This window comes from Cyanistes caeruleus, unplaced genomic scaffold, assembly GCF_971803275.1.
Source record: "Cyanistes caeruleus unplaced genomic scaffold, bCyaCae1.hap1.1 HAP1_SCAFFOLD_249, whole genome shotgun sequence".
NCBI lineage: Eukaryota > Metazoa > Chordata > Aves > Passeriformes > Paridae > Cyanistes > Cyanistes caeruleus.
Genome location: NW_028256028.1, coordinates 14,750 through 42,509, shown reverse-complemented (window position 1 = coordinate 42,509; position 27,760 = coordinate 14,750). Strand labels below are relative to the sequence as shown.

The 27,760-nt window shown below is 36.1% G+C and overlaps 1 protein-coding gene across 2 annotated transcripts in view; it reads left to right on the top strand.

Annotated features, from left to right (window-relative positions):
* The window catches only part of LOC111923285 (hepatocyte growth factor), a 57,618-nt gene extending 30,557 nt beyond the window's left edge, over positions 1-27,061 (top strand). For both annotated transcript variants that reach the window (XM_086874542.1, XM_086874541.1), the window contains exons 8-18: positions 6,880-7,054; positions 8,493-8,620; positions 10,021-10,123; positions 11,899-12,038; positions 14,048-14,086; positions 14,556-14,652; positions 17,339-17,413; positions 18,000-18,146; positions 18,821-18,927; positions 20,806-20,951; positions 22,980-27,061. In XM_086874542.1, coding sequence (XP_086730668.1) covers positions 6,880-7,054; positions 8,493-8,620; positions 10,021-10,123; positions 11,899-12,038; positions 14,048-14,086; positions 14,556-14,652; positions 17,339-17,413; positions 18,000-18,146; positions 18,821-18,927; positions 20,806-20,951; positions 22,980-23,150 — 1,328 coding nt within the window. In that variant the 3' untranslated portion in view covers positions 23,151-27,061. The remainder of the gene's footprint in view (positions 1-6,879; positions 7,055-8,492; positions 8,621-10,020; positions 10,124-11,898; positions 12,039-14,047; positions 14,087-14,555; positions 14,653-17,338; positions 17,414-17,999; positions 18,147-18,820; positions 18,928-20,805; positions 20,952-22,979) is intronic.
* The last annotated feature ends 699 nt before the right edge of the window (positions 27,062-27,760 follow it).

Sequence of the window (27,760 nt, the reverse complement as noted above, 5' to 3'; positions counted from 1 at the left end):
CACAAATGCAACTTTTATAAACCTTTATCCTTTGGCATTTCCTGAGCTGATGTGTCAGTGTTCTGAGGATTCACATCTGGCTTTGCTGGTCACGTAAGCTTACGCTCCATGCAGCTTCCAGCATCTACAGTCTGGCCTCAGCCTTATAAAATAGTTAGGTGGGAGATCTCCTGGAAACTACTGAATTGCCAACCTTTGTCTACAAAGTAATAGTAGAGCCCTCAAGAAAAGGTAAAGATCAAAATGAAATTAAAAAAAAACTCCAAAACACAGTGTAATGATTTTCATATTGTGATGAAAGCCTTTTGTCTCATTTCTAGGCAAAAGTTCACTGAAGGAACCAGAAATTCTTTCCTTCAGTTAGAAACTATATTAAAATCAGTGGAAATTTTGCATGTAAAACTTGTAAAATATGAATTTTCCCTGTATCTCTTTTGAAATACCTTTGTATACTGTATCCCTTTTGAAATTAATAAGGAAATCCATATGAGAAAAAAACCCCAAAAAGTAGGGGTCTTGAAAGCTTAAACCAGCAGATACTTTCAAAAGGTTTTTCTCACAGGCATATGACATTGCCCTCTATGCAGTGTTCAGTGCTTTCCTTTATAACCTAGTGAGGGAATTTATTGCTGATGCTACTGTTGATTCACCATCTTGATGGCCAGAATACTAACAGAAAATATCAAAACTCTGCTTTCAGTTTTCTATCTTTCTTGAGACTCATAAAAAAACTGTTTTCCCACCTCCTAGCAGGGAGCCCAAAACACTTGGCTATTCTGGGTTTCGGTGGCTGCTCTGTGTTTCTGAAGCTGGGGCTGTTTGCAATCTCAGAGCACTAAAAAGAGAACATCATGAGTTATAGGTCTTTATAGCTTTGTGGTTTGGATTCCCACACAGGTTTTTAATTCCTATGCTGAGGACTGTTTATTTAATTTACAAGAAATACTAATTAGGAAAAATGCTTGCAAATCCAAGTCCTTGGACCATATACAAAAATGTAGGTGTCCTCTCTTCGGGGAGTGACCACAAGGCAGCATGCTGCTTGTGGCTTTTGCTACATGTCGTGAGTGCTCTATAGCCAAAATGCTGACAGCAGCTCATATACAAAATTTTCGGCAAAAAAGTTGGTGGAAGGAAGCGTTTAGAAAATAAATATGGTTTTAAGACTGAAGAGAGAGAGGGCATTGTAATTTTATTTCCAAGCACAGAATGCAGCATAAAACATTGTGGCTTACAGCCAGGGCTGTGAGAAAGAGATGACAGGAGCAATTAGGAATTAGAGATGGCTCAAGCTGCAAAAACTGGATTTGGATTAAGACTTTGGGGACCCCAGGACTGGTTTGAAGTTGCTCACATATGTGTCTGTGGTTTTGGCTTGAGACAATTTTTATTTAGAAGAGAGGATAAAAGGACAACTAACAGCAATGAAGAAGTGTAAGATGAAATGAAGAAATGGAAGCAGTTCCAGCAAACATGAAAAAGGAAAATTACTGTTGTTTTGGCATGAATGAGAGCACTGACTACAGGGAAGACAGGAGTAGGGGACTTATAATGCTTTAAAAAAAACCCAAAGAGGTGGCAGCTCCTCTATAGAAGAGCTTTAGAGCGGTGCTGAGGCCCATAAAGGAAGTTACACATATCAGTCATTTGAGAACTGCAGAACTTTTTGGACTTACTGTGTTAAGGACAGTGTTTCATTGCTGCCTACCTGGTGTCCAGCTGACCTAGGTGCCTTTACTATGGATTTAGCCTTTCCCCCAGTAGTCACTGACAGTAGTCAGTGGTGACCAGAGCCTGAAAAGCCTTGAGGAAGTTCAGTAAAGGCCTTGGTTTGTTGGGAAAGAACAAGTAATGAAACACCAAAATTGAGAATCTAGATCTAAAATGAACTGTTGCAGTGTGCTCACAGCCTGTGGGAAGGCAAAACCCCACCAGTATTGAATTATTGATTCTTTAGAAATAGATATTTTAACTGCCCATTTGAATGCTCAGTTCTGATTAAAGAGTTATTTGTTGAATCATTGTATGCAAACAAATAAAAGTAAGACTCGTTTAAGGTTAATATTTGTGTAAGATAAAGATGTTTATAGAAAGGAGACAGTGAAAAGAGACTGATAATTAACAGTTGATAAAGTGTTACCTTCCATCTTGCTTTAAAAGGAGACAAAGGATAGGTCCAGTGTTCAGTGTTTATGCAACAGCTTAATCCATATTTCCTCAAAAAAGATCCTTCTTAAATAATTTTCATAATTTCTATGATAATTTGAAAGTGAAATTTGAGAATTCTAATTGTGAGGAGATTTTTATTTTTTCTAATAGATTTAAAATAAAAATTGTTTAAATTTAAAGCCTTGTTGTAGATACTGGAACAGCCTGGAAAGATCTCTCTGTGCTCATGGACAAATGAATTGTATGTGTGAAGGTTGTAGGTGACAATGAGTTCTTCCATACTGTGATTCTTGAGCTTGGCTGTAATTGATTTCCTCACTTTCTCATATGTTTTTACTGAAAAAGAAAAGCAAAACACTGAAAATCAGTGGGTTTTTTTTTTTCCATTCTTGTACTGTGTCATGGTACATTGAAGAAAATGTGGAAAGGAAGGAGCTGCCACTAAACTTGTGCCAGAAGTGTAAATGCATTGCTAAAGGAAGGGATGCCTGAAAGCAGTGTAACTGAGCATGAGCAGCTTCAAAACATCTCTCAGCTTTCTTACTAACATTTGCAGAATTGCATGGATTGCATTTAGAATCAACTTTTAAAATTGTTTTGTTACAAATCAGGGCACATTTTCCTTCTGTTGACTGACACTGTAGAAGAGACATCACATGAATATAAGCAAGAACAGGTATTCTCCTCATGATATAATTTAGGACTTTGCCTCTTTTCCAACTGTGTCTTTTTCCACAAATACAGAGGTTGTGTTGTCATGAAAGAACATGAATTCTACAGCAAAATCTCTAACTTCTTTTAAGTCAGTGTGATTCTCACCACTGACCTAAAATTTTTGCAGGATTTTCTTCTGGGTCATTGGGATTAAAGTCAGAAATAGTATCTAGCTGCTTACTTCAGCTGTCGAATGACTCAAGGCCCCTGCTGATTCCCTCATGCTGGCGTTGCTGTGAGAACCAGAACTGAGAAGACTATCTGTGGCTTTACACATAAGGCTCAGGATAATGTTTCATCTTTTTACTTAAGCATTTATGAATGCATGAGCTGGCCCAAATTAATAAAGTTATGTATTTTGAAGTATCAAGAAAAGGGAGGGTTTTTTTTAATGGGAAAAAAGGGTATCTTTGCGCTACTGCCCTTAGATTGAGGACTTTAGAGTGAACTTGAGGTAGAAATTCTACTAGTGGGAAATCCCCTCATGTGGTTGTCTGAATTACATGTTTAATCTTAGCCATCCAGAATTTAAAAAAGAAAACAAAAACCCACAAAGTTCAAAAGAAGGAAAATGTTGCCAACAATTACCAAATTCTTCTGTTCATAATGAACTTTCCTACAGAAGTAACAAGTGATACTTAATCCATAAATTATAAAGAGTGGTCTTTTGCAAGGTGGTATTTTGTGTCATCTTTCCTTAAAAGTGCCTGCAATCTCAGTTCAGAACTAAAAAAAACATGAACTGAAGCAAAAAAATCCTGGGAACTTCCATTATGAAATACCAGTAAGTACTGCGAAGTAAGGATTGCTTGTTGATTTTAAATGAATATAACTAAATTAATATTGTTTTCCTCATTGGGACATTCCCTTGGATTTTCAGATCTTAATTTATATTTTAGAGTATTTATTGGGATAAGGATGGGAATTCAATTTTATAGATTTTGATCTTGATCTTGATTTTGCCTTGTAAGAGAACTTGGTGAGTGTGGTCTTAGGGCTCTTTCACCACTGCTCTGCACATCTGATGTTCATGCTCAGAGTTATTAGATTTAGTTAATTTGGTATGTGGGTGATGAGTAATTAGCCTCAGCAACAAGACCAGTACTGAATGGAGATATCTATGTAAGTTGTAGGCTTGGACAGCCTGGGCACTTCTTAATTTGGCAAGTGCTGTGTAATCTGCAGTGTCTGGTGAGGCAGGCACTGCTCCTCAAGCTCTTGCCTGTTCCTGTGCACATCCAGCCCAACTTTCATTAACAGGAATAGGGAGACTGTTCCTATCACGCCTGTTTGTGGAATCGACAGATGAATGAAGGATTTCTCAAGCCTTTATTGGTAAGTTTTGAGTTTTCTGTGAGACTCAATAGCCAGAATGGGAATGGGTTCTGAGGCCACGAGCCCTCATAATTTCAGAATTAAATTTCAGAAATATTTTGGCGTCTTATTTTTCATGTTTCAAAATGAGATATTTGTAGTAGATGCAGGCGATAGAGTAAGAAGAATTTGGGGAGGGTTCTGTGGATCTTTTGAAACAATGGAACTGTTTTATTAGTTAAAATAAGAATATTTTAGTGATCCCTCTCATTACTAGAATTCTTAATGAGACCTGCCGCAAAGTAGTAACAGATAAACACGTTGCATATTTGAAATAATTTTCTCTTAGTCATTATAATGCAAATCTTTCCAGAAAGGGGCTTGTTTGGCTGTGCAGGTGTTCATGACAATGTCAAAGTTAAATTCTTCTGTTGCCTTTACATTGTGTATTTTGACATGGCCAAGTTGTAAAATCTGATCTACAGGTAGAGGTCACTGTCCAGACTCATACATCTGCAGATGCACAAGAAGGAATGCTCTACAAATTTACTGTGACCTTGCTTAAACCAATTGAGGCATTACTGATTTCATTTCAGGCATGTGATTGAAAAAAACTCCAATCCCACATAATGATATATAAACACTAACCTAATGATTTTTTCTTTAGCATGACTGAGTATACAGTAGGTGCCGATACAAGTCATTACAGTTGAAATAGTAACTTTTTTGTGCATAAATAAGGTCTTTGCAACAGCTTATAATGGATTGATTTTTTTGTACATTATTAGTATTGTTTAAGCTTTTTGCTAGAGTTACATACTTTTAATTTATTAATTTACTTAGGAAATATTATGAAGGCAGTGTGTATGCTCAAATTTATCTTAGGGAACTCTTCTCCCCTGCCCTCCTAGGTTTTTTCCCAAATCACTTTCATCTGTATAAAAGAAATGCATGTATTTTTGAAAAAGACTAATATGTATTTGAATCTGGCATAGCTATGTTCACTCTAATCAGCTTAGATGCTATATTAGAATATATTGGCATTTGTTTACATATATTATTTATGATGGAAAACATAAATATTGCAACTTTTTATTACTTTAAGTTGTATGAATTCACCTTTTAGTAGTTTAATTATTTAAAAAGTGATATATAGACAAAAGTCTATATATTTTGCTAGCTGCAGGACTGTTTGATGAGTCCCCTAGAAAGAGTGCATTTGTCAGCCTGCAAAAACCTCCTTGTGATACTTGCAGTGCCATATCCTTTTGACTTGGGAGTGACCTTGGAACTCAGAATCCTGTTGAAATAGGACAACATTTGCCTAGGGAAGGAGGGACAGGAAATTAATTTGACCATGAGACACTGATTTAAAAACATCAACCAGATGAAGAGCAAAAGGGATGCATGGATAAATGTAAAATTCAACTGCACAACTTGATGTTATCATCTGACAGGGAAATGATCTTTAACGTCAAAGATCAGTCAGCAAATCAGCCAAAACCATCTGTTATGACATTTGGTTTCCTTAAGATCCATATTTTCTCTGAGTTCAAGGAACTGGCTCAAGTTACCAGGAGAGAAATACATTATGAGTAACACACAAATACTGTTCTATTCACTGGACCATTTGAAGAAAACTAATTAAAGAACCTTATTAACATACTTTTTTGCTGGCAACTATTACTTTTAAGAGAATTAATAAAATTAGTCTTGTGAACAATAGCAATTGCCAACAGATATGCAGATACTTTTAAAATATTTTATTGGGAACTTTTGAGGATATTGCAGAAGAATTACTTTTACTGCAATGTATTTAGTTTTGTACTACTTTGTATATATCTGATGCAATATCTGTGCCATTAATTTGCGATTATGAAAATTGCATAAGAAATAAAAAGAGACTTTAAAGTTATGTGGATGAGTCATTTAAAAACCACTGTTTTTCTGACTTTAGTTCAAGACAGCCCACACCAGGGTGAGTGCAGAGTATATCAACATCTGTAACAGATCTTGAGTCTGATGAATTTGTTAGTTGTTAAAACATTTTTCTCTCTGTAGAGAATACTGATCTTTGATTTCAAAAGCCAGGCCTTTTCCCCCTCTTTTAACCATAAGAAAACCACCCAAACTTTCTAACAGAAATTAGCAAAATAATTTATATGATCTATTTTTTTTATTACTTTTTATCTGCATCTTTTTTTTTTTTCCAGTGACCCGATATTCTGGGAATTCTTTAGAGAAACCCAATTGTATTTTAATCCTATATAAATATGTGTTACCATGTTTAACAGTGCGCATGTGGGTGATCACTCAGTTTATTAAAGCTGAGGGAATGATATTTGCTGAACTTGAAAAAGTAACTGGGAAAATATTCTAACCTCCAATGGTACAGCATAGGCCAGGTGTCTCATGCAAGAAAATATGGCAGACTCTGCATACAAGTGGATAAACTTGCATAAAGTCTGGCATTTATTTTGATTTCGGATTTTTGGTGGGCGTTGTAAATCTGAAAAGGAGAAAACTATTCTATAACCACATTGGCAATTTCACCAAAGAACTGCAATTGCCATGATTTCAACATCACGTAATCCATGACTCCATCAGTAAAGTGGAGTTCAAACCTGACATCCTGAGCCCTACTTGGGAGAATGAACCAGCACTTCTTGTCTGGGTCTGCAGAGGAAAGCTCCGTGAACAGCACAGAGGCGGCAGCTGAGACCACAACGTGTGTTCGGGGACAGGGCGAGGGCTACCGTGGCACCGTCAGCACCGTATGGAGCGGAGTCCAGTGCCAGAGGTGGGACTCCCAGCATCCTCACCAGCACAACATCACTCCTGAGAACTTCAAATGCAAGTGAGTAGAGACATGTGGGTATTTTTACTGCAGTGGGAAAAGAGCTGAGGTTTAAAACGTTTAAAATGTTTAATAATTCAGGCCTCTGGAGCAGACCACAGGGCCCTTGTCCCTGCCCCATGTTCCGATGCATCCACTCTACCTGCTGAGGCTCAAAACCATTTGAGCCTGGGAAAATCAGTCCTTCAGATCTCAAAGCAGTAGTTCTAGATGAACTTGGGTGAAATCCTAGGGATTTTTATGTACTTTTCCTTCAAGCATGTATTCACCAATTTGATTGTGAAGTGTCTGGATGTGTTCCAGGCAGGGACCTGAATCCTGGCAGTGCTGATACATTGGCACTGGCTTTTTAAATGGAACTGAAAACTTCTTCGCAGCTTGATTGCTGACTTTAATTTAATAAGCAGTAAATATTATCTGAATGTAATCTTCTTTGTTATAATTAACATTTATAATACTTGAAAGCATTTTAATTTTTCATATTTTAAATCCTTTTTCTGTCTAATTACTAAATATAGATGCATCAATAGGACTGCTTTTACTTGTCTGACCACTGGTCATACTGAACATACTTTCTGTATGGTTCATGAACTTCCAAGGTGTGAATAATCTACTAATTTTAGGCAGTCCTTTTTTAACTAAGCATAGGGGAAGCCTTGTTGATCAGATTGGAGCCACAGCCCAGTTTGTACTAAATATCTTTATTGATGGGTAAATATCAGTAAGAATTACAGTATTAGGCCCATTCTTTCCATAGTCTGTTATCAGTAAGTGCTGCAGATGTAAGAAATACAGTGAAATATGGAGATGCACAGAACATGGCAACAACTGTCAGGAGACGGGGAAATAAAACTTACATTTAAGAGCTTTGAATATTTCATGCAAGCTGAAAAAGACATTTAAAGATGCTCCCTTGTGACTAACTTTTACTTTAAAGGTAACAGCTGTGTAGAATTTCAACATACACTTTTTTTATTTTCCATGATTCAGTTTCTTAAATGAGTTACTGATGGTCTAGTTCTGTTTCTCCAAAGTCAGTAGAACCATTCAAAGTACAGGGAGTTTTAAGCACTCTGGCAAATGTTTGTATTTAAAAGCACTTGTAATGTATTGCAGGTGTATCCAATGTCAGCTGAATGAAAATTTTGATGGAGGATCCTGAATAAAAATATTGTTAATCTTCAAATGAAATCTTATATCCCATCAAAACATCTGTCTGCTGGAAATGAATTTCCACAAACATACTCTTATTACAATTAATATTTTTTTTCTGGACACTGAGTTTTTAGTGCCTCCTCATCTCCTTGCACTTGACACTGATCAGTAACACAGAGACATGAATGCGCCTGTATTTTTGTTAATTCATAACAAAAAACAATCAACCACATTGGTGAGCTTAGGTTATCCCTGCTGCGAGCTAACATATTTATTTTTATAGGGATTTGAGGGAGAACTACTGCCGAAATCCAGATGGATCTGAATCACCCTGGTGCTTTACCACTGACCCAAACATCCGTGTTGGTTATTGCTCCCAGATTCCTAAGTGTGATGTATCAAATGAACAAGGTAACAGAGGAAAGGGTGATAGTGTGATTTTAAGTGAATGCTGTACTTTCCCAAACATCAAATAGACAGCCTTGAAAACTGGAGAAGTTGTGTCTGTGTTGCACCTATGTAACTCTACTTTGGCTTTATTGGCATGCTTGGGATTAATTGTGGTGTAAATGAGATTCCTTTCTCAGGTTAATTTGTGAGTCCAGCAGGGAAAGCTGCAGGAAAGATTTGATTTGATCTGATTTTTAGACAAGGCCAATCTATGCATCGACTCTATTGTTTTTACATTTCTTAGTTTGAAAGGCCTTTTTCCACAGCTGAGATGACTGCCTTGGTTCATAGTCTTTTCATAAATGCATTTCAGACTACCAAAAGTGATTTTTTTCCCTGTTTTATTTTCTTGCACATGCCTCCTTGTCTAGAAGGGATTGATCCTCTGAGCTCTTACCTACCTCTGCCTGGGAGGTTCATTCTGAGTCTTCACGCAAATGTTTTTCCCATGAGATTTTGATATTACTGTAAGGAGTAATGTTGCATCCTAAATGGATGTCAATCACAGCATCAACTGAGGCCAACACCTCAGACCTATAACCCTATATCAGGCTACATTAACACCTCCATCTTTAAATTTTAGATGATTTTTCTGTAAATTTGAAAAAGTTTCAGTTCCTAGACTTGTGTCAGAGAAAGGATGAAACTTTTATAGTCATTCTGTGTTTCTTGTAAAGTATCAATTATCAAAAAGTAAAAATACTGATGAATATGAAATTAAGTGCTTTATACAAAATGTCTTTATAGTTCTGATCATTTTAAACAATTCTCTTGAAAATTCTCAAAAAGGCTTGTGATAAAAGCTTATGAATTAAACATGAGTTCTGATGGAGTGAACAGGTAAGTTTTGAATTACATTAAAATTGAAGTCATGATGATTTTTTTGATTTTTCTGAAGAATTACTTGACTCTAGAATTATACACCATTGCTAATATCTGGAAACTACACAAAACTAAACTGAATGCCAGTTTTTTGTGGAGGGAGAAATAGAGGACCACTTTTTCATGGTTTTGTATAAACTAGTTTTGACAGCTTCTAGGATATTCTGTGTGACCCTTCTAAATTAATCATAAACCAACTATTTATGAAATAAATTTTCCAAGTATATGCAAGTAAGACAAAATTTAAAATACTGCTGTGTTGGGAATGAAGCTTTTAAACAGGAGATTATGTACGTAAATTTGAAATTTATTTTCCATTTTTCTTCTGATCTGACTTATACAATTGTCTGATTAATAGTGTATAACATTTGCTAAACAGCACTTGTCTTTAATAATTTGGATTACTGATGGAAAGGAAGAGTTTTCTTCTTAATGTTGCACTATTATTCCACTTTTTTGTCTCAACATTCTTTTTTCAGACTGCTATCGTGGCAATGGCAAGAGTTATATGGGGAATCTGTCCAAGACAAGATTTGGGCTAACTTGCTCCACATGGGACAAAAATATTGAAGACTTGCGTAGGTGTGTACATATTAAACAGAAAGAGATGGTTCAGTGAGTCCTGAATAAATACTGCCTCCAGATGGCAGCTCTTTTTCATCTGCATTGATTTTAAAGTAGCCCTTTATGCCCTGGAGCTTTTAATATCTTTGTTTTCCTAATCTTTATTTTTATCTTCTTCTTTTTTTCCTTCATGTTTAAATATATTGCACAACACAACTTTGTTTTGGGCTAACCACTAATTGCAGGCTTTGGGATGTTTCTTAGTGTTTAGTTTACTGGCCTATTTTACCCCATTCTAGTCCTTGAAATGTTGGTACAATGAGAGGATATCAGAAATGAGAGGAAATGGTCTCATCAGCCTCGTCTCATAGCTCGTCCTGCTTCAAGGAGGAGGTTGAACTTGAAACCACCTAATGTTCCTTGCAGCCTGAAATTGACTCTTTAGTCTACAATCTAGTGACACTGATGTCAAATGCCAATAAACAGACCAGCAATTTCCACTGTTCATCATTACTTTGGCTTCATATTCAAGTAGTAGAAATGACCAAGTTAATTTATTTGTTGAAGTAAAATGAATTATCAGGAGAGATTCATAAAATGTTTTGCTATGTATCACCCACACTAGTGGCTGTGATGAAAATAATCTCTCCATTTTCCTTTAGTTTCTGAAGCTGATGCAAATGTGTCGCTATTAGCTTTGGTAGTTGTTTTAGATTCACAATGCTGAACATATAAGCCATTTTCCTTTGGAAGGACAGTGTGAGTCAGGAAGTCAGCCTTTGGGGAGGCTATATTGCAAAAGACTTCAGTGGCCCTGTCTGCTACCATCACCTGGATTGCATGTTTATCCCACAGCTGGTGAGAGAGAGGACACATGTTCCAGTGTGCTGCCCATGTAAGGGAAGCAGAGGTTTAAGTTCATGCTTTATGAGAAGCATGATAAGTCTTAGTTTGCTGTGAATGAGGCAATATAAATCTACTGGATACTTGATGCAATTGCATTGATCTAATAGAGCACAGATCAGCCTTTTGTTTCTTATTCCCACGCATTTTCCACCTGGGAACTTCTCTGGGGAGTTTTCTGTCTCACTCCAACAGTTTCTCTGGTTATGTGTGTTCTAATGGCAGCATGCATAGTTGGTTATGAACTGAAGGAGTGGTACAGCTGTAACTAAGTAAGCTTGTATCCTTGTATCTGACAAGCCAAAAATAAACATCTTCCTCCACTTCAGATTTTGGCCTCAAAATTTCACCTCTAAAGTGCTTCGCGTAGGCTTGCAACTTAGTGATCTATCACTGAAGTTTGTCTGAGCCATTCATCTTTCTCTTTGCCTGCTGCTCATCCTTTCTAACTTCTTAGTTTTCCTTTCTTTTGCCTTTGATTCAGCATTGTAGATTCAATGCTCCCCTGTGCTGTTAACCTGCAGGAGAAGGTACCTGTGCTCCCCAGAGAGGCCTGCAGATTTGCTGAGGGCATCACAGGCACTCTTCTAATCAGTATAATGATCCCTCCTGAGGGTATCTAGAGATTTTAGCTTGAGTGGGAGATCTGGAAGTCTCCCAGCTGCCCAGTGGACACAGTGCTTAAAATACTAACCAGAGGAAAGTTGGACCCAGATCCAGAAAACACTTGGGTCTCATCTTCCCTTTGATTTTAACCAGCCCTAAACCCTGACCTGTAGGCTTCTCAATCAGCTAATAATACAATGTGGAGCAAAGCAACATTTAACCTTTGAAAATTTGGGCTATAGTATAAAGCTTTTCAACACTTTGAATTTTTTTTATCCCTGTAGGCATATACAAATATTCAGAGAACCAGATGTTAGTAAACTGAAGAAAAACTATTGCCGCAATCCAGATGATGATTTTCACGGTCCCTGGTGTTACACAGATGATCCTCTTGTTCCCTGGGATTACTGCCCTATTTCTCGATGTGAGTACTCAGCACGCCGCTGGCGCTGTCAGCGGTGCAGTCCCAGTGAAGGCACGGTGTCACATGCCTATGCACACCTTCCTGCTGGCACTTGTGGCAGCAGAAAATGTGTGATTCTATCAGGAATCAATTGTGCGTGACTGAGAAGGAGCAGACAGAAGCTGCTTGTGCAACATATGAACAAGGGGTTCTTTTCCTTGACCAGCTTGGAGATTTCAAGACTTATTTATGCAGCAGGAGCACAAAGGGGCTATTACAGATGGTCAAACATTTTCCAACAGATCTAGCTATTGAATGAGGGCTGGATGGAGACAAAGAATTGTCTAGCGGTCAGAATGCTGGCTGTGGCCTCAAGAAACCCAGGAAGAGTTATCTTCTGGTCTAAAAGCTTCAGAGACTCTTTGTGTGATGTCTTTGTAATGTTAGGATAACTCACTATATATATGCTGAAGTGTATATGTGCTATAAAGATTAGATTTTGCTTTTGGATGTTTATGAGGTGATTTAACTCCTGGCAAGAATTAGAAAATTCATGCCTCTGAAGCTGAATGTTTAAATCTAAATAGCTTAAATAAACAGAATTAAGAATCCTAGAGAATTCAGCAATAAACTGATGACAAGTAGAAAAAGATAGTTTTATGCTGAAAAATGTGCAATTCACATTTATGTTCAAAATCTTTCTCTTCAATTCTTATTTCTAAGTTACTTTGCTGTATGTCCTGGGAGAACACTTAAATGGTAAATCAGACTTTTGAATGCGTGTCTGTGATCTCTAGAGGTTAAGGATAATGTTACACTCATTCCTAGCGGCAATCTGCTGCATTTCCTCACAGCCCAAGCTCCAGCATATCTAAAAAGTGGTATTTGAAGTCTCAGGTGATATTTTGGCATCTATGTGAAGAGTAAACAAAAATGTGAAAAAGGTTATTTGTGTAAATATAAATTAAGAATAACAGCAGAAGAAATATACTTTTTATTCATGTATTCTGAGCTCATTATTTGGATCTGTGAATTCCTAAGGATGTATTCTCAACAAACATTTGTAGGGTATCCAGAATTGGTGTGTAGTACATTTCTGCAATAAACACCAGAGAGAGAATATGCCAGTTTTACAATTGTAACTCATATGGACCAGCATTACAATATTATATAAATATATATGCACATACATACAGTGATACCTAGAAACCCACGCGGGTATGCACACAAATGCATACACATATACACACATATTTATGCTGTTGTGTATAGATGCACATAGGAATTTAATTGTGGGTATAATTGTATGTATATATGAATATACCTATATATATGTGTTTGTGTGTGTGTGTACACACACATATTTTCTTAATGATGGAAATCTAGTTGGATGAGACTGTTTGAATTTTCCTTGTGCAAGTTTTCAGCAGTTTCCCCTGTAGCTCTAGGTCATAATGCTGGGTCACTCTGTATGTGTCACTGAAGGTAAACATTTAGAAACAAGTTTAAGCAAACCTGTAACTATTTTTTAAATTGGACTAGATGGAAGAGCTGAACCAAATTTATGGGAACATGTGCTGATAGGAAAATTTTTTGCTGACAGGAACATAAAATGTCTCAAAGTTTTTTAAGGAGTTGAGAATTACTTTCAGTCTTCTTTGGAATTAATCACATGACTTCTAAAGCTTATACACAAGTGATAACTTTATTTTTCAGCATTTGCTTGTTTGAATGAAACATGTAAATTGAACATGATAGGGAACCTGATGTCTTCAGGATTCAGACAAGAAGAAAAATGCTTGTCATTCCTGTTACAAAATGTTTATTTCTTATTTCATTCTATTGGAATAAAATTTTGCCCTTTTCTTAAGCCTTACTAAATATTGATTTTACAGTGTATTGAAAAAATCATTGAAGTTTAAAAATTTGGGAGCCATTAAAGTTAATGATATGACATATGCTGTTGAGTTTTATTCAATTTTTAAATATATTTTAATTTTGTACAATGGCTATTTTATGTGTCTGTCTAGGTGAAGGTGATACAACTCCTACTACAACCAGCTTCGATGGTAAGTAAGTTTGTGTATGAACAGTGCATGACTATCTTCTCAATCTAGACTTTTTTTTCCAATTGGGAAACAAAAATAGATTATTTAAGGTTATAAAAAACCCCACCATATAGACTGAGCAAAATTAATTTTACAAGAAAAAATGGGGAATAGCTTTATTATACTTTTTGTCTATTCTCACTGTCTTGTTTTGCCAGTGGTGTGAATTGGTAATGAGTGTCAATGTTTGGTTTTTAAGTATGTAAATCTCAAAAAACTATTTAAATTTATGTATTTTATATTCCCTATGGATATTTAAATAGACCTACTCAGCTGTACTGAAGTAGTTTTGATGGCCTAGAAATACATTCCATTAGCATAGGAAAGCTAATATATGAGAAATATTGACTTTCTTGTGGTTCTTATATGCAACTGTGATGGTTTGCTACCACTGTTTTTAGTAAAATATGATCTCTGGACCTGCTTTCAGATACTGCCATTCCTTGTGCCTCAACAAAACATTTGAGAGTTGTCAATGGAATCCCAACACAAACTAACGAAGGATGGGTGGTTAGTTTGACATACAGGTAACTATCACTTTAATTAGAAGGACAATACAATTACTAGAATATTCATTTTAGAACTGTAGAAAATAGTGACCATAATAAGAATATTTCTACATTGAAGTTAAGTTCTGTAAAAGCAGAGAATAACATTCCTCTAATATCAGGTGATGCCATAGTATTCACTCTGCCAGTGAAATACTTCATATGTTCATTATCACTAACTTATACACATGAACCTGCACAGCAATCATAGTGTTCTGCTCTTTCTATTAGCTACTGCAGGCCTTTTCATAACATTGGCTTCACATTCAGCATTAAACTGTTTTAGAGACCATTAGAAAAAAAATGAATTTCAGATCCATATTTTCACTTTGATGGCAGAGCCTTTAATTGTGAATGTAGGATTCAGGATTTACACCTGCATCAAATTAAGCTTTTCCCTGTGTCATTGCATAGGGGATTAAAATTTATTTTAATTGCAGTTAATATTGATTTGGCAATAAAAAAAAAAAAAGTAGGAGCTAACAAGAAACAAGACCCTAACATGCCCAACTTGTGTGTAACACACGTATTACATTATGACAGATCTTCACTGCAGCATAAAGGCCAGAACACAGAATGGCTGTTTCCTATGTTCTTTACTCTGGTTCATAACTCATCAGCTGGAAGTGTGAGTCATTAGTTTATAACAGGAATCTCATGCATTGGCCCTGGATATTCTGTCATGAAAAAAAACCCAAATAAACCAAAAAAACAAAATAAGGTCTTTTGTCTTCTGGACCAGACTAATTTCAATTCTATTAGCTTATGATTCATCATCTGTTTTAAAACTATATTGTAAAAGAGGTATTAAATGAAAAATGGGAGTAAGATAAAAAGATACATTCTCTACATCTCTTCATTGCTAGAGAAGTTCAGGGTGGGGTGTTCTACCCATCCCTGGTAACTTTTGCGTTTTCTGAGATCCAACAGATCTCAACCTTTTTGGGAGTGCATTGGATGGTTTAGGGAGACTTTTCTAGAGGAAGATCACTAAATTCCTGGATAAGTAACAAACAGGTGGGCTAAATCACTCCCTGGAAAATTTATCTTTGTACTGTTTTAAAAGTAGCCATGATACTTGATAAACTTTTAGGCAGGTAAGGTGAATTTCATCTTTGTGCCTAAAATTTAAATAGCTATTTTTAGGATAGTTGAACCTGGATTTTCTGATATGCAATAAAATTCTATGAAACATGAGTACCTAAATGATTGCAGATCCTCCTATGAATAGGCGATTCTTGGAATACTCCAGAAGCAAAATATATCTTGAAGTATTACATGTAGGCATAAAAATGTAGTTTTATTTTGTATTGTTACCAAGGAAGCAAATAGAACATTGTCAGAAACAAAATCTTAATAACTTCTGACCTTTCTGCAAGAAAGCCTAACTGTACACTCCAAAATGGAACTGCTTTGTCTGAATGGTGAAGGTCCAATGAAACTTAGAAACTACTTGTATTTGGTAACCAAAACCCACCTCTAAATCTTAAATTGATCAATGAAATTTTCTTGTATATCCAATTCAGATTCTATAACAAAGTGTATTTAAGTGTATTTAAATGGATTTCATCTGTTTCATGGAACCAGCTCTAATTTTTCCTCACACTTAAATGAGGAACTTACCTTTCTATGTGTACTAATGAGTCTTCTAATGCAGATAATGAAATTCTGTATAAGATAATAAGTGATGCAAACATAACATGGAAGAACATAGTTATATTCCTGTGATATTTTTGTAATAAAACAAGCTAGAACCTACATGTAGAAGACTCCAGTCTTTTGGACCAGATATTTTGCTCCTCAAACAAAATATGATTAAAAAATAATAAAAGTCAAAGCTCTGTGTTATTATGCTGTCTGTGAACTCCACAGATAATCTGTTATCCATCCAGTAGTTCTTTGCAAAGCTTTGAACATTTGTGTGATTTGAATTTATAAATTTTGAGATTTTAAGTTTTTCTGAAATTGCTGACAATTCTGACTCACTTTCCAGAGAGCTACAGCAAATAAATGCGATTTTGGAGGCACAGAGAAGGAAACTAATTAATTTACATTCCACAGTATTTTTTTTTTTTAAGAACTGTCATGCCTAATTGCTTTAATTTTACTTGATATATTATGCTTCAGGTTTTCTATAATCACATGTAGGATGTCATACACTGCAGATTGTTTCCAACTGAAGTATGTGGGGACAAATCTCCTAGGGCTTGTAATCAAATAGGAACTCTCCACCTTGAGGTCAATGCTTTGAATAATACTTACATGAATAATGACCAGATATTGTTTACATCTGGTGGCAGTTTGGGGACTTGCTAGAAAGTTTCAGTCCAGTTCCTGTTACAAAGAATTGACCCTTTTATTAAAAAAAAAATTAAATTAGGTGTCTTATTACAAATTTAACTTTGAAACCACTAAATGAACAGGGTAACTGAACTTGTCTTTCTGATTTTTGCACATTGGAGTAAAGCTCTGCAATGTTATGTTACTGTAAGTGTTGAAACTGTAGAGCAAAGGGACAGAGACAAGTTTCCATATGTTGTCAGTCTGCCACTTTTCACCAGCAAACTTGTGGGGAGCTAAACACTAAACTTTTTGACTATGTAGAAGCTAATACTAGTGGTTCTGGTTTTTATTTTAACCTTTTTTCTTTTCTTTTTCCCCCCAGGAATAAGCATATCTGTGGTGGTACTCTAATAAAAGAAGAGTGGGTTCTTACAGCAAGGCAGTGTTTCCCTTCTCGGTACAGTAGTCTCTAACTTTGCAGTATTAAAATACATCTATTTTCAGGAATTTATCAGCACAACTCTTCTTCAACTTCAATGCAGCAGTTTTTCCTCCTGTTTGGCTTTAACACTGCTTTTCTGATATAAAAGGCCTGTGGGACCTTGATATTTTCTGTTATTATTGCTATAAATCTAAATAGCTCTGGCTATTTTACATAGAAGAATAAATAGATTTTCCAAGTGTTGCGGTTAGACAATTGCCTCTTTATGAGAATAATCTCATGCTTCTGCTTAACTGGACAAAATAAAATAGAAAACTTGGGTAAATCTAAAAAAGTTCAAAGGTTCATACTGTCCAGTGATTTAAATGTTTGGATACTAATATGAAAAAAAATAGATTTTAGTAACAGTTAAAGATAAAATTATGTAATGGCTTCAGGCCAAAATCTTACATCCAAGCATGTTGATTTTGGAATAGCAGTTGGCAGCATGAAGCCATTTCTGCTAAGGAGCGTCAGTTAAGATTTTCCAGCATAATCATATTAAGCAGAGTTTTTTAGTTATTATAGTCAAAAAAATCATAACCAACTTTGCCTCATTTAGGTACAAGGATTTGAAAGACTACAAAGCCTGGCTTGGAGTCCATAACATCAAGGGAAAGGGAGAGGAGAAGCGTAGACAGGTCCGGAATATCTCCCAGTTGGTATATGGCCCTGCAGGGTCAGATTTGGTCTTGCTGAAACTTAGCAGGTTAGTAGCTGTGATTGTGAATTTCAAGAATTTCATCTGCTGGGTGAGAGTCTTCCTAAATGGGATTTGGAAGTTCATTGCACTGCTATCTCCAGTACTACAGATGCTGTCTCCATGGGGTAAACTTCCAACTGAAAGGAAGTTTGACTTGGTATACACAGAAATGCAGGTCCATCGACATTACTCAGAAAACAGATGATACTCCTGTGAAATCATACTGACATTATTCTTCCTGTTAACCATGTTTAGGTTTGTTGGGAAATTTAAAGAAAACCCACAAAGTACCCACATGGACTAGTATATGGTTTTAATTTATAGAATAAGCACCAGATTGTAGCTGAAATCCTTGTGTATATACAAGCTCTCAAAATTTCTCCATATTAACAAACCTATATATCCAAATGAAATGCCATCACTGCTTACTTTTAAGAATAAAACCCAAGTTAAATATGCTGTGGTGACAGCATTTCAAGAATTTTTTGACAGTTGGCAGCTGTAGTACAAAAAATAGGTAGAAGAATCCATCATATTCTTCAAAGACAGAAAATGAAAGGAAAAGAATTGGCACAGATTTTAATTGCGGTGGTCTATAATAAACTTAATGTAATTTTAAAAATACATTTTAGAAAGTTAAGTAAAATCCATTATATCTATTACTTTTTTCCTCTTTTCAGACCTGCTATATTGACAAATTTTGTAGAAATAATCCGACTGCCCATTTCTGGATGTACCATTCCAGAGAAGACCAGCTGCAGTGTTTATGGATGGGGATACACTGGATGTAAGAAACTATTTTTAAAAACTAAATGAATACGTTGAGAACTTACTTCCTCTTGTCATTATAGGTGAGGCTGCGGGTATTGCCTGATGCCATGGTTGTCCAACACTTCTTGATCAAAAATAGAGTTGTTGTTTTCTTTTCTAATTTTGTCAATCTCTGAGCCTTTTATCCAAGTTAATTTAATATTAAATGTTTTCCACTAGTCTCTCTTTGTTGTTGTTGTTGTTGTTTAAGGAACAGGCATAAGGATTCAAACATTTCAAGGAGTGAATTAAGAGAAAAATACCAACCAACATGTTAAAAAAAATAGCAAAATTGATTTACAGAATGTTAACAGGGTTTTTTGACAAATCTTTGTTCATCTACTTGAGCAGTCTCTTTCTGCAATCCAAAGCAGGCCCGTGTGGAAAAACTAATACAGAAACATGTAATCAAAGACTTTATTAACATACACAATAACAGTGAACTAGGGATGCACAGGCAACGCTAAGTCTGGCATTTCCTAACTTTTGAGTACTTGACTTTGCAACCTTTCTAATGTTTATTAAACACAGTTTTGTGTGAAGAAAATACAAATATGTGGGAGAACAGACATTTATTTAGTCTAGTAAATGCTATATCTGGCTAATTATGTGTTGATAAAAAGTTAATAGCTGCCAGTTGACAATAATTACTCCAATATTTACTGTGCTCAAATGTTGTTTTGCCACAGACCCTGAGTAAGCAGCACTAATATGCTCACACTGTCCTGGAAGCAGAGCAGAAGCTAGGCTGGAATTTTGAGACTGTCTTCCTCGTAGCCACTACTCTGCCATTTCTTTGTGGGTGGCAATTAATCTGTACCAGCCCTCTCCCAAATGACTGCCTTTGATGTTCCCAGCATGTCCATATTAGCCATCCTCTGGGGCATCGGCTGTCTGGGGGACAGGGACATCAGGCTGGAGCACAGTACAGCATCACAGGAAAGCTTAGCTTAAGAGAACTGATAAGGAATTTGCAGTGTTCTGGAGTTATGTAATACAGTAAATACATAACATCTGTCATCCAAGGACTTTGTACTATATTTTTTGCACTGCTTATTATAATCCTCACAGAATCCTGGCCAGGGAAGGAAGAAGTGTTACATCCATTTTTTATTTTTTTTTTCAAGAAAACAGGATAATAAGTCAGTGAAGGGCAAGCTTGGCATTTTCTTTTGATGGCTGTGCTGAGAATGGGCAGGTCCAGACTCTTTATTTATCTTTGCAGCTTGTAGAGGCTTGTCTTTCGACATGTAGAACAAGAGTAAGCTCCACAGGGCTCCTGCTTCCTGACCTTCACACTGGTGAATGGAGATTGCACAAGGCTGTGGCTCTGCCCTTGCAGGCACAAAGTCATTCAGGGTAGCTGAGCCAGCACAGAATGAGAAAAACTCCACTCTGCTAGTGTTTTTCAAGTCACACGTCCTTCCCTAGGCCATGGCAGGCACTGTTACACATTAACTCATGTTTAATCCTCCCTCCACTGATGGGAGTGATAACAATTTCAGGCTCTTTTTCTGATTTTTTTGGTGACTGGGCAAGCTGGTGGCGTGCTGTAGAGGAAGCCCAGTTAACCTGTTCTTTATCCTAGCACCAAAAACTTATCCAGATATTCTCAGAGAAATAAACAGACATGAAATCCAATTTTTTCCATCTGGAAAATCCCATTAGCAAAAAATATAAGAAATCAAAAATACTAAACCATGATAGCAGCAGGGATAGACAAAAATATGAGTTTTGGAGAGAAAATACAATAACTGAAATTACATTAATAAGTTTATCTAGACTGTATCTTGAAACACTTTTTCCCCTAAAATACAATATTTTTTTTTATTTTTTATTTTCTTTTCAATTGTAGTAGTTAACTATGATGGCCTTCTCCAAGTAGCAAACCTGTTTGTTTTGGGAAATGAGAAATGCAACCAATATCTCAAAGGGAAGATTACTGTGAATGAGTCTGAAATCTGTGCTGTGGCTGAAACCATAGGTGCTGGGCCTTGTGAGGTAAATATTGCATTTCCTAATATATTTAGGACCCTGGCTATTTCTTTCCCCAAAAAATTAATTACTGGAGGTTTCTATATAATTATTCTCATTGTACTAATATTTTGCACTGGAAAATGATTAGTGTTACAAGTGTTTTATTTTATGTCAGAGTGCAGAAATTAATTTCACTGTGATATCACACCACTGAAAGATTTACAGGAATCATATACTAAATATACTCATATACTAAAACACTTCACTAGACTGAGACAAACTTGTGTTCTGTATACTAAGGACAAAAGTGGACTCTCTGGTAGCAATACCTGTGTGTTTTGATTGAGTAGAAATCAAATGCAAAATGCACAACAGTCAGTACTCAACAGAGCTGATAAAATTATAAAGGAAAGATCCAAAAATGTACTGAGGTTTTACAAGCCAGAAGGCTGGAGCATTTTTGGTCTCCTGAGTATGAGCACCATATTGGACAGAAGAACTATTTCAGTGGTCATGTAGTTTGGTACATTTGTTTTGTTTAGCACTGGTTTTGATGATGGAGAGAAGACATTTGAGGAGAAGAGCTGTAAATAATCTATTACAGGAAGATACAATTTTAATTTTTTTTAATTTTATTTTTGGAAAATAGATATCTAGAAGGAGGGAAGAGAGGAACATTATTAAGTATTTATTATATGGAATATAACTTTTGATTTCCTAATACCAATGTTAACCATGTAGTAAAATTTTTGCTACCAAGGCTAGTACCAAACCAGGAGGAACAGAGGTCATCTTCATAAAGCTGGGGCCTCTTCCTTTTGTTATTAATATTCCATGGGATCATTTCTTATTGCCAAGTATTTTCTTCAAAATAAAATATTTAATTGTAAATGAGGTCTTAGACTTGTCATGGCTTATAAATGAAACATCTGCATGGAAGTCTGCTGGGGATCCTGTGCTTTGTTTTCCCCTGCAAGAAGAAATGGAATGAATTAATATTAGCAATCAGTCTTAATCACTGAGCAGTTTCCTGCTCCCTAAGTTCTCCTTTGAAGCTACTTTCCTCAGCAGAGAACAGGCAGAGGAACAAAATCAGATTGGCAGGTGAAACTCCACTCCTGAAAGTGTTGTATGAGCCACTCTGATGGCGTTGACACAGTTCATTGTTCATGTGGGAACTAGTCTGCTGTCAGTCAGAAAAAATCCCAAGCCAAATAAAGGTCAAGCATTGTTGTTTCTCTGGTGATCCAGAGAGAATGAAATGCTAATTGTCAGCCTTCATTTTTTGAAACAATGACTCACTATCTGATATGAGCATTTGCTGTCTAGTTTTGCAGCAAATTTCCTTAGTCCAGTCTACCTTTAGCCTGGGTAGAAAATGCAGCATCTGTGTTCAAGTCCCAGATCTATGTGATTGTATCTAACTCTGATCTCGTTGTGTCATACTCCAAATTGTCATAGAATGTCTCATAGGTGTCTCATTCATTCATAACAACAAAAAATATAAGCTTAACAAATTATGTCTCAAAATAATGCTTAAAAGTATTACCTTTTATTATGGTTGTTATCCCCCTCCTGCCTTTTAGTACATACAGATTCTCATCCTAGGGCCTTGCAAGAGATTGACTGAAAGGAAGATACTAACCTGACTTTGTCAGCAGTGTTTGATGCAAAGCCTGTCATCATAACAAAGATGTTATGTCAACTCACTTTCTGCTCATCTGGTTTATATTCACAGAAAAAAATATTAGGCTTGCAGGTAGCTGAAAGAAGTGAATTAAATCTGGTAGTCTGAAGTCACTAGAATGACATGTACAGACGGATTATAGAGTTTAATTTGCACAGAAAGGAACAAAAAAGTCAGAGACTAACTCTGACATTGTTTCTCATAAGTTCTGGTTATGAAAAAAAGAGACTGGAAGTTGGTTTATGTCCTATGGCAGGAACACTATTGCCTGCCAGCCCCAAAAGAAATCCTTCAGTAGTAGAGAGGTGAGAGCTGTGTCTTGAAGCATTTTGAGAAGTGACACTCATGCTGTTTATTTTTCCTAGCGAGATTATGGTGGTCCTTTGGTCTGTGAACAAAACAGGCTGAAGATAGTAATTGGTGTCATTGTTCCTGGCCGAGGATGCGCCATTCGAAATCGTCCCGGCATCTTTGTTCGCGTCTCGTATTACTCCCGGTGGATACACAAGATTATGATGACCTACAGAAAACCCTGAAAAAGTCAACAACTCCCATTGAAAGATTTTGGACAGCATGTAATTAATGTATAATGTAAAGATCAACAAATTTTTAAGTACTTGATAGTCAAGTTTGTTGAGCTTCTTTTAATATTTATGGGTGTTTTTGGTGTTTTTGTCTATCAGTGTTGTTTTATAATGTTGGAGTGACTTACAGTATATGCAAGTATGGTGACATATCTCCTGAAGAAACTTGAATGGATAAACAATTTTGCTAAGACATTACTGGACGATAAATGGTTTTGTAGAAATAAAACAAATGACCTCCTTAAAGCTGCTCTTCAGATTATCTTAGAAGGAGAAACAAATTATAGTTCTACTTAACACTTAACACAGATCATTCTTTCTATGAGCCATATATTTCTCTTCATATATAACAAAATCCCTACTGAGAGATATATGCATCTGTCAAGGACAGAATTTATGATCATATTTCTCTTTCCCCCTTCTGAGAGGTCCAAGATTTCAGTATTTTATTAAAAAATATTATCTTTGGTAAGTAATCTTTTCATTATTGATGGGCTTTGACAAACCTGCTGTAAGCAGAATTCTCATAGAAGTCACTACCACGTTGTTTTACACAGTGCTTACAGACTCCAGTTCTGCACTTGGTCCCTTCACTGTATATATCTAACAGATATCTCAAACCCCATTTTGGTTAGCAAACTATTGATCATTTCTTCAAAGTCTGACCCAGAAATAACTGTGGATTTGCAATGCAAAAGACAGCATATCATGCAATTTGAAAAAGTAATCCTGATTAGCTCTTGGAATACTTTAGGCATTAAAAGAAATTTAAATCAAATATGCCAATTTTTTTCTAAACAGAGAAGTATTAAAAAGTCATTTGGTTCTGGTTATTTCATGAAATTCTGCATTTATATCAAGAAAAAGAACAGTTGAATCTAGCACCTGGCTGAGAGATTTAAAACTGGAAAAAGTAAGTAATATATTAACAGTTTTTCGAGACTTGAGAAATTTAATAAAACCTTAACTAGATTTGGACAAAATTCTGTCCTTTGTATAATTCCTTTCAGGATAATAAAACAATTGCAGAGATTGATATGATCTTGTATTTAATATGGACAACATCACTGATAGTTTAGTTCCTTGTTTCCTGCCTATATATAGGACAATCTTTTTCCTTTATGCTGATAGGGAAAGGGAACAAAAAAAAATCACAGAAAAGTTCTTATTCATCTGTAGGTATTTAGTTTTATATCTGGAAATATTGTACAAATATATTGTTATAGGTGGCACTGATTACCCTTTAATTTCTGGAAAATTGATACAACATATATTCAATTGTTATTTTTACTACTGTACATGTAATTGCATAAGTAACAGCACTGTTGCTTCACTTGTGACTGTGTAAATTGTAAATGTTTGCAGTAGTGTTTGGTCTGTGTATCATATCTAACTGCACAGTCATGAGGCTGACACCATGATGTAGACATATAAAAGGACACTTGATGCAGAAGATGAAGAGTTGAATTCTGCCCTGTCAGAAAGCAACCACTTCAGGGGAGGTGTCTTGGGAGATAGGCCTCGTCTTGACTCACCAAATTTTCTTCAGCAGTGCACTTTGACTTCAAGGGGACTCAAGCATGCTTACATCTGGTGAGCTGGGATGAGTTTCAGCCCTTGCTTAAACGGTTTGGCTTGCTGAGATTTGCGTCAAACATGCAGCAGATTCTACTAGCACATAGGAAGAAGTCTTTCAGCTTCTGAAATTCCTCCTGATGTAAATAGTCTCTTTGGACAAGATGTGACTTCTCTGTACAGCAGATTCAAGGTTGTGGATGCTACACAGACAGTCTATCTCAATCTATTCTGGCCACCTCTGAAGGCTTTATGCTCCCTTTGGCCTCCCTTACTTAACAGGCTTAAAGAGGGCAGGAATTAGCCTGTTGTATTTACACTTAATTATTGTCATGTAGATGAAGAGTGTATTCATACTAAGTACATACTGACCATATCTTATTAAAGGATTACATTTTTTAAAAAGACTTTTAAGAAACTCCAAGTGAGTTTTGTTCTCAGCCACAAGTAGAACGTGGATAAAATATACAATTCCATGTTCATTCTTTGTATTCTAAAAATTGTTATGTGCTCACTGTATTATATTTGCAGGCATTTTGTTATGTCTATCTAAAAAAATAGAATCCTAAAATATTTTAGTTATAAGCTTCTGCTGTGCAGAAGACTGTGATTTATATATATATATATATATATATCACACACACACACACACACACACACACACACACACACACACATATATGATAAAAATATTGGGTTTTGTTATACAATGTGTAAGGATTTTTACCTGTTTGTTCTGGGCAGTGCCTCAGTCAAATAAATTGTGCAGAGATGATGCTCCAGAACTTAACAAGTTCTTATGCACTTGCTTACCAGGTACTTTTGCTCTCCCTGTCTCAGAATGGAGGGCACCTGAGATCCTGAGGAGCAAGGGAAGAGAAGAATAATGATATGTGGTAATGAATCTGTACTTCATTTATTCCTGTGAATATTTCTTGTTGGTACCAATGGTACCGTACCAGGCAACTGTTCTAACTACAGGACTCTCCTAAGAAAGGACACTCTATAGATATTTTTCATTGTTCTAATATTTTTATCTCTGTTATAACAAGGGAACCTGATCTAGTGCCCATCTAAATTGCTGAAAAGCCTCTAAATAACTGGGATTTGAACTTTACTTCATAAATGTGATTTAAATCAGATTAGAATAAGGGCTACAGAACCTAAATTTTTATCTAAGAACACTCTTAAACTCCATTGAATTTCATTCTCGTTCTCCTTGCTGTAACTAATCCTTTATGTCCTAAAGGTGAAATACCTGGATATAAAATTCTGGAACTAAATCCTAAGAGCTGATCTTGTGCAACTGAAGTTAGTCTAACTTAATCATTATTTTCTTTGGGCATTGGAACTGTCTAACACTTCTTCCTCTTATTAAAGAAAACATTTTTCCATTAAAAAAGTTTTCCCCCTATCTCTTTTTCCTCTCATGAATCTCATGACCCTCAGATAAAAACGTAGCTCTGATTGGGAATGTACTGGTCCAGATTTTGCTGCTACTGCTGAAATCTCCTTCTCTAGTTTAAGATTATAATTCTCTGAGGCATTCTGCAGTCCCTTCCTGCAGATAATGCCAATGTACTTGACAGAGCTACTCACTTGAAGTTAGAGCTTTTCAGACGAGGGTCCAAATATATTTCTGGGGGTCAAAATCTACTCAGGCAAAATGTCCCCTGAATTCAATGAACATGATTGTCAAAAGAGCAGGTCCTAAGAATTGTTCAGTGCTTTTCCACATGGATCCTTGTACACAGATTCTCAGCTCCAAGGCAACCTCAGCAGGAGGTTTGTCATCATCCTTGTGCAAAGCTGGTTGTAAACCCTCTGACCCCCATGGAGACTGTATGAAGCCTATTGGATTAGTTATTTAGCCTTGTGTCCTTATCAATTATTTTCTTCCTCCCTCATGTGCACTGGTATATTACTGTTTTTGAATGTTGGGGCTGCTGGCAGGAACTGACATGGCTTTTCACCTTAAAGTTTCCAGTGTTCCTTTTTAAACATATCCTTGGGCATTTATGTATGATGTTTTCTTGCATGGGATCTAACTTCAGGGAGCTGCCTGTGGAGTTTAGTGTATGATAAAAGTATTTTTTTCTTATTTAAGTGGGAAAAATAATGCTCCCATTAAGTACAATTTGCTGAATGCCTAATGAAAAGGGAACACTGTGGTTATAACTTGTAATACAAATTTTCTGTAATTAACATCTTCATTAGTTAATAAAGTTGGTATTTTTGTAACCTTGTTTACTCTTATTATTCTTAATAAAGTATTTTATAAAAAACAACAACTTAATTAGCATTACATTTCTTATTGAAAGAACAAGGTCAGAACCCCACTGCAAGTCTCTCAGTTTCAATTCCAATGAGGGAATTAATGTGCAAAGTAAGGAGGACTGGTGCTTTAAAGATCCTCTTCTGTCCAATTGCAGAACTGAAAACAAAATGAAAGAAAGAGTTGAATACACAGTGATCTTGCTGAGACTTCCCAAGACCTTTCTGGAATGATTCCTGCACTGAGAATGGTCTAAGAATGTCTCATTAGGGACTTTTGGATTGGGTTCTTTTTCCCTTTGAACTGAAGATTGATGAGAGGGAGGCAGTTTTCTCTTGTTTGGTCTCAGTTGTTTATTCTTTTCTTATCAGCATTACAAGGTACAAGGAGCTATGTGCACTATGATAGAAAAGGGGTAAAATGGCTAACAAAGATCTTCTTCAAGGTCTTTTATATGCCCATTTGCCCAATTAACAGATGCCAACTAAATTATTTTTCTTAGTGACCCAATGTACCCAACACCTGTGTGCTGCACTGCACTTTACCCAATCACTTACTGCTACCCAAAAACCCCTAGGAGAAGAACATGAAGAAGAAAGGAGGACAAGAGACAACACCCTAAATCCTCCATCTTGTCTCCTGTTCTCTAAACTATTTTTTCACCCAGTGATTTAAGAAACTTTCTGATCTACACACACTTTTACTATCTAAC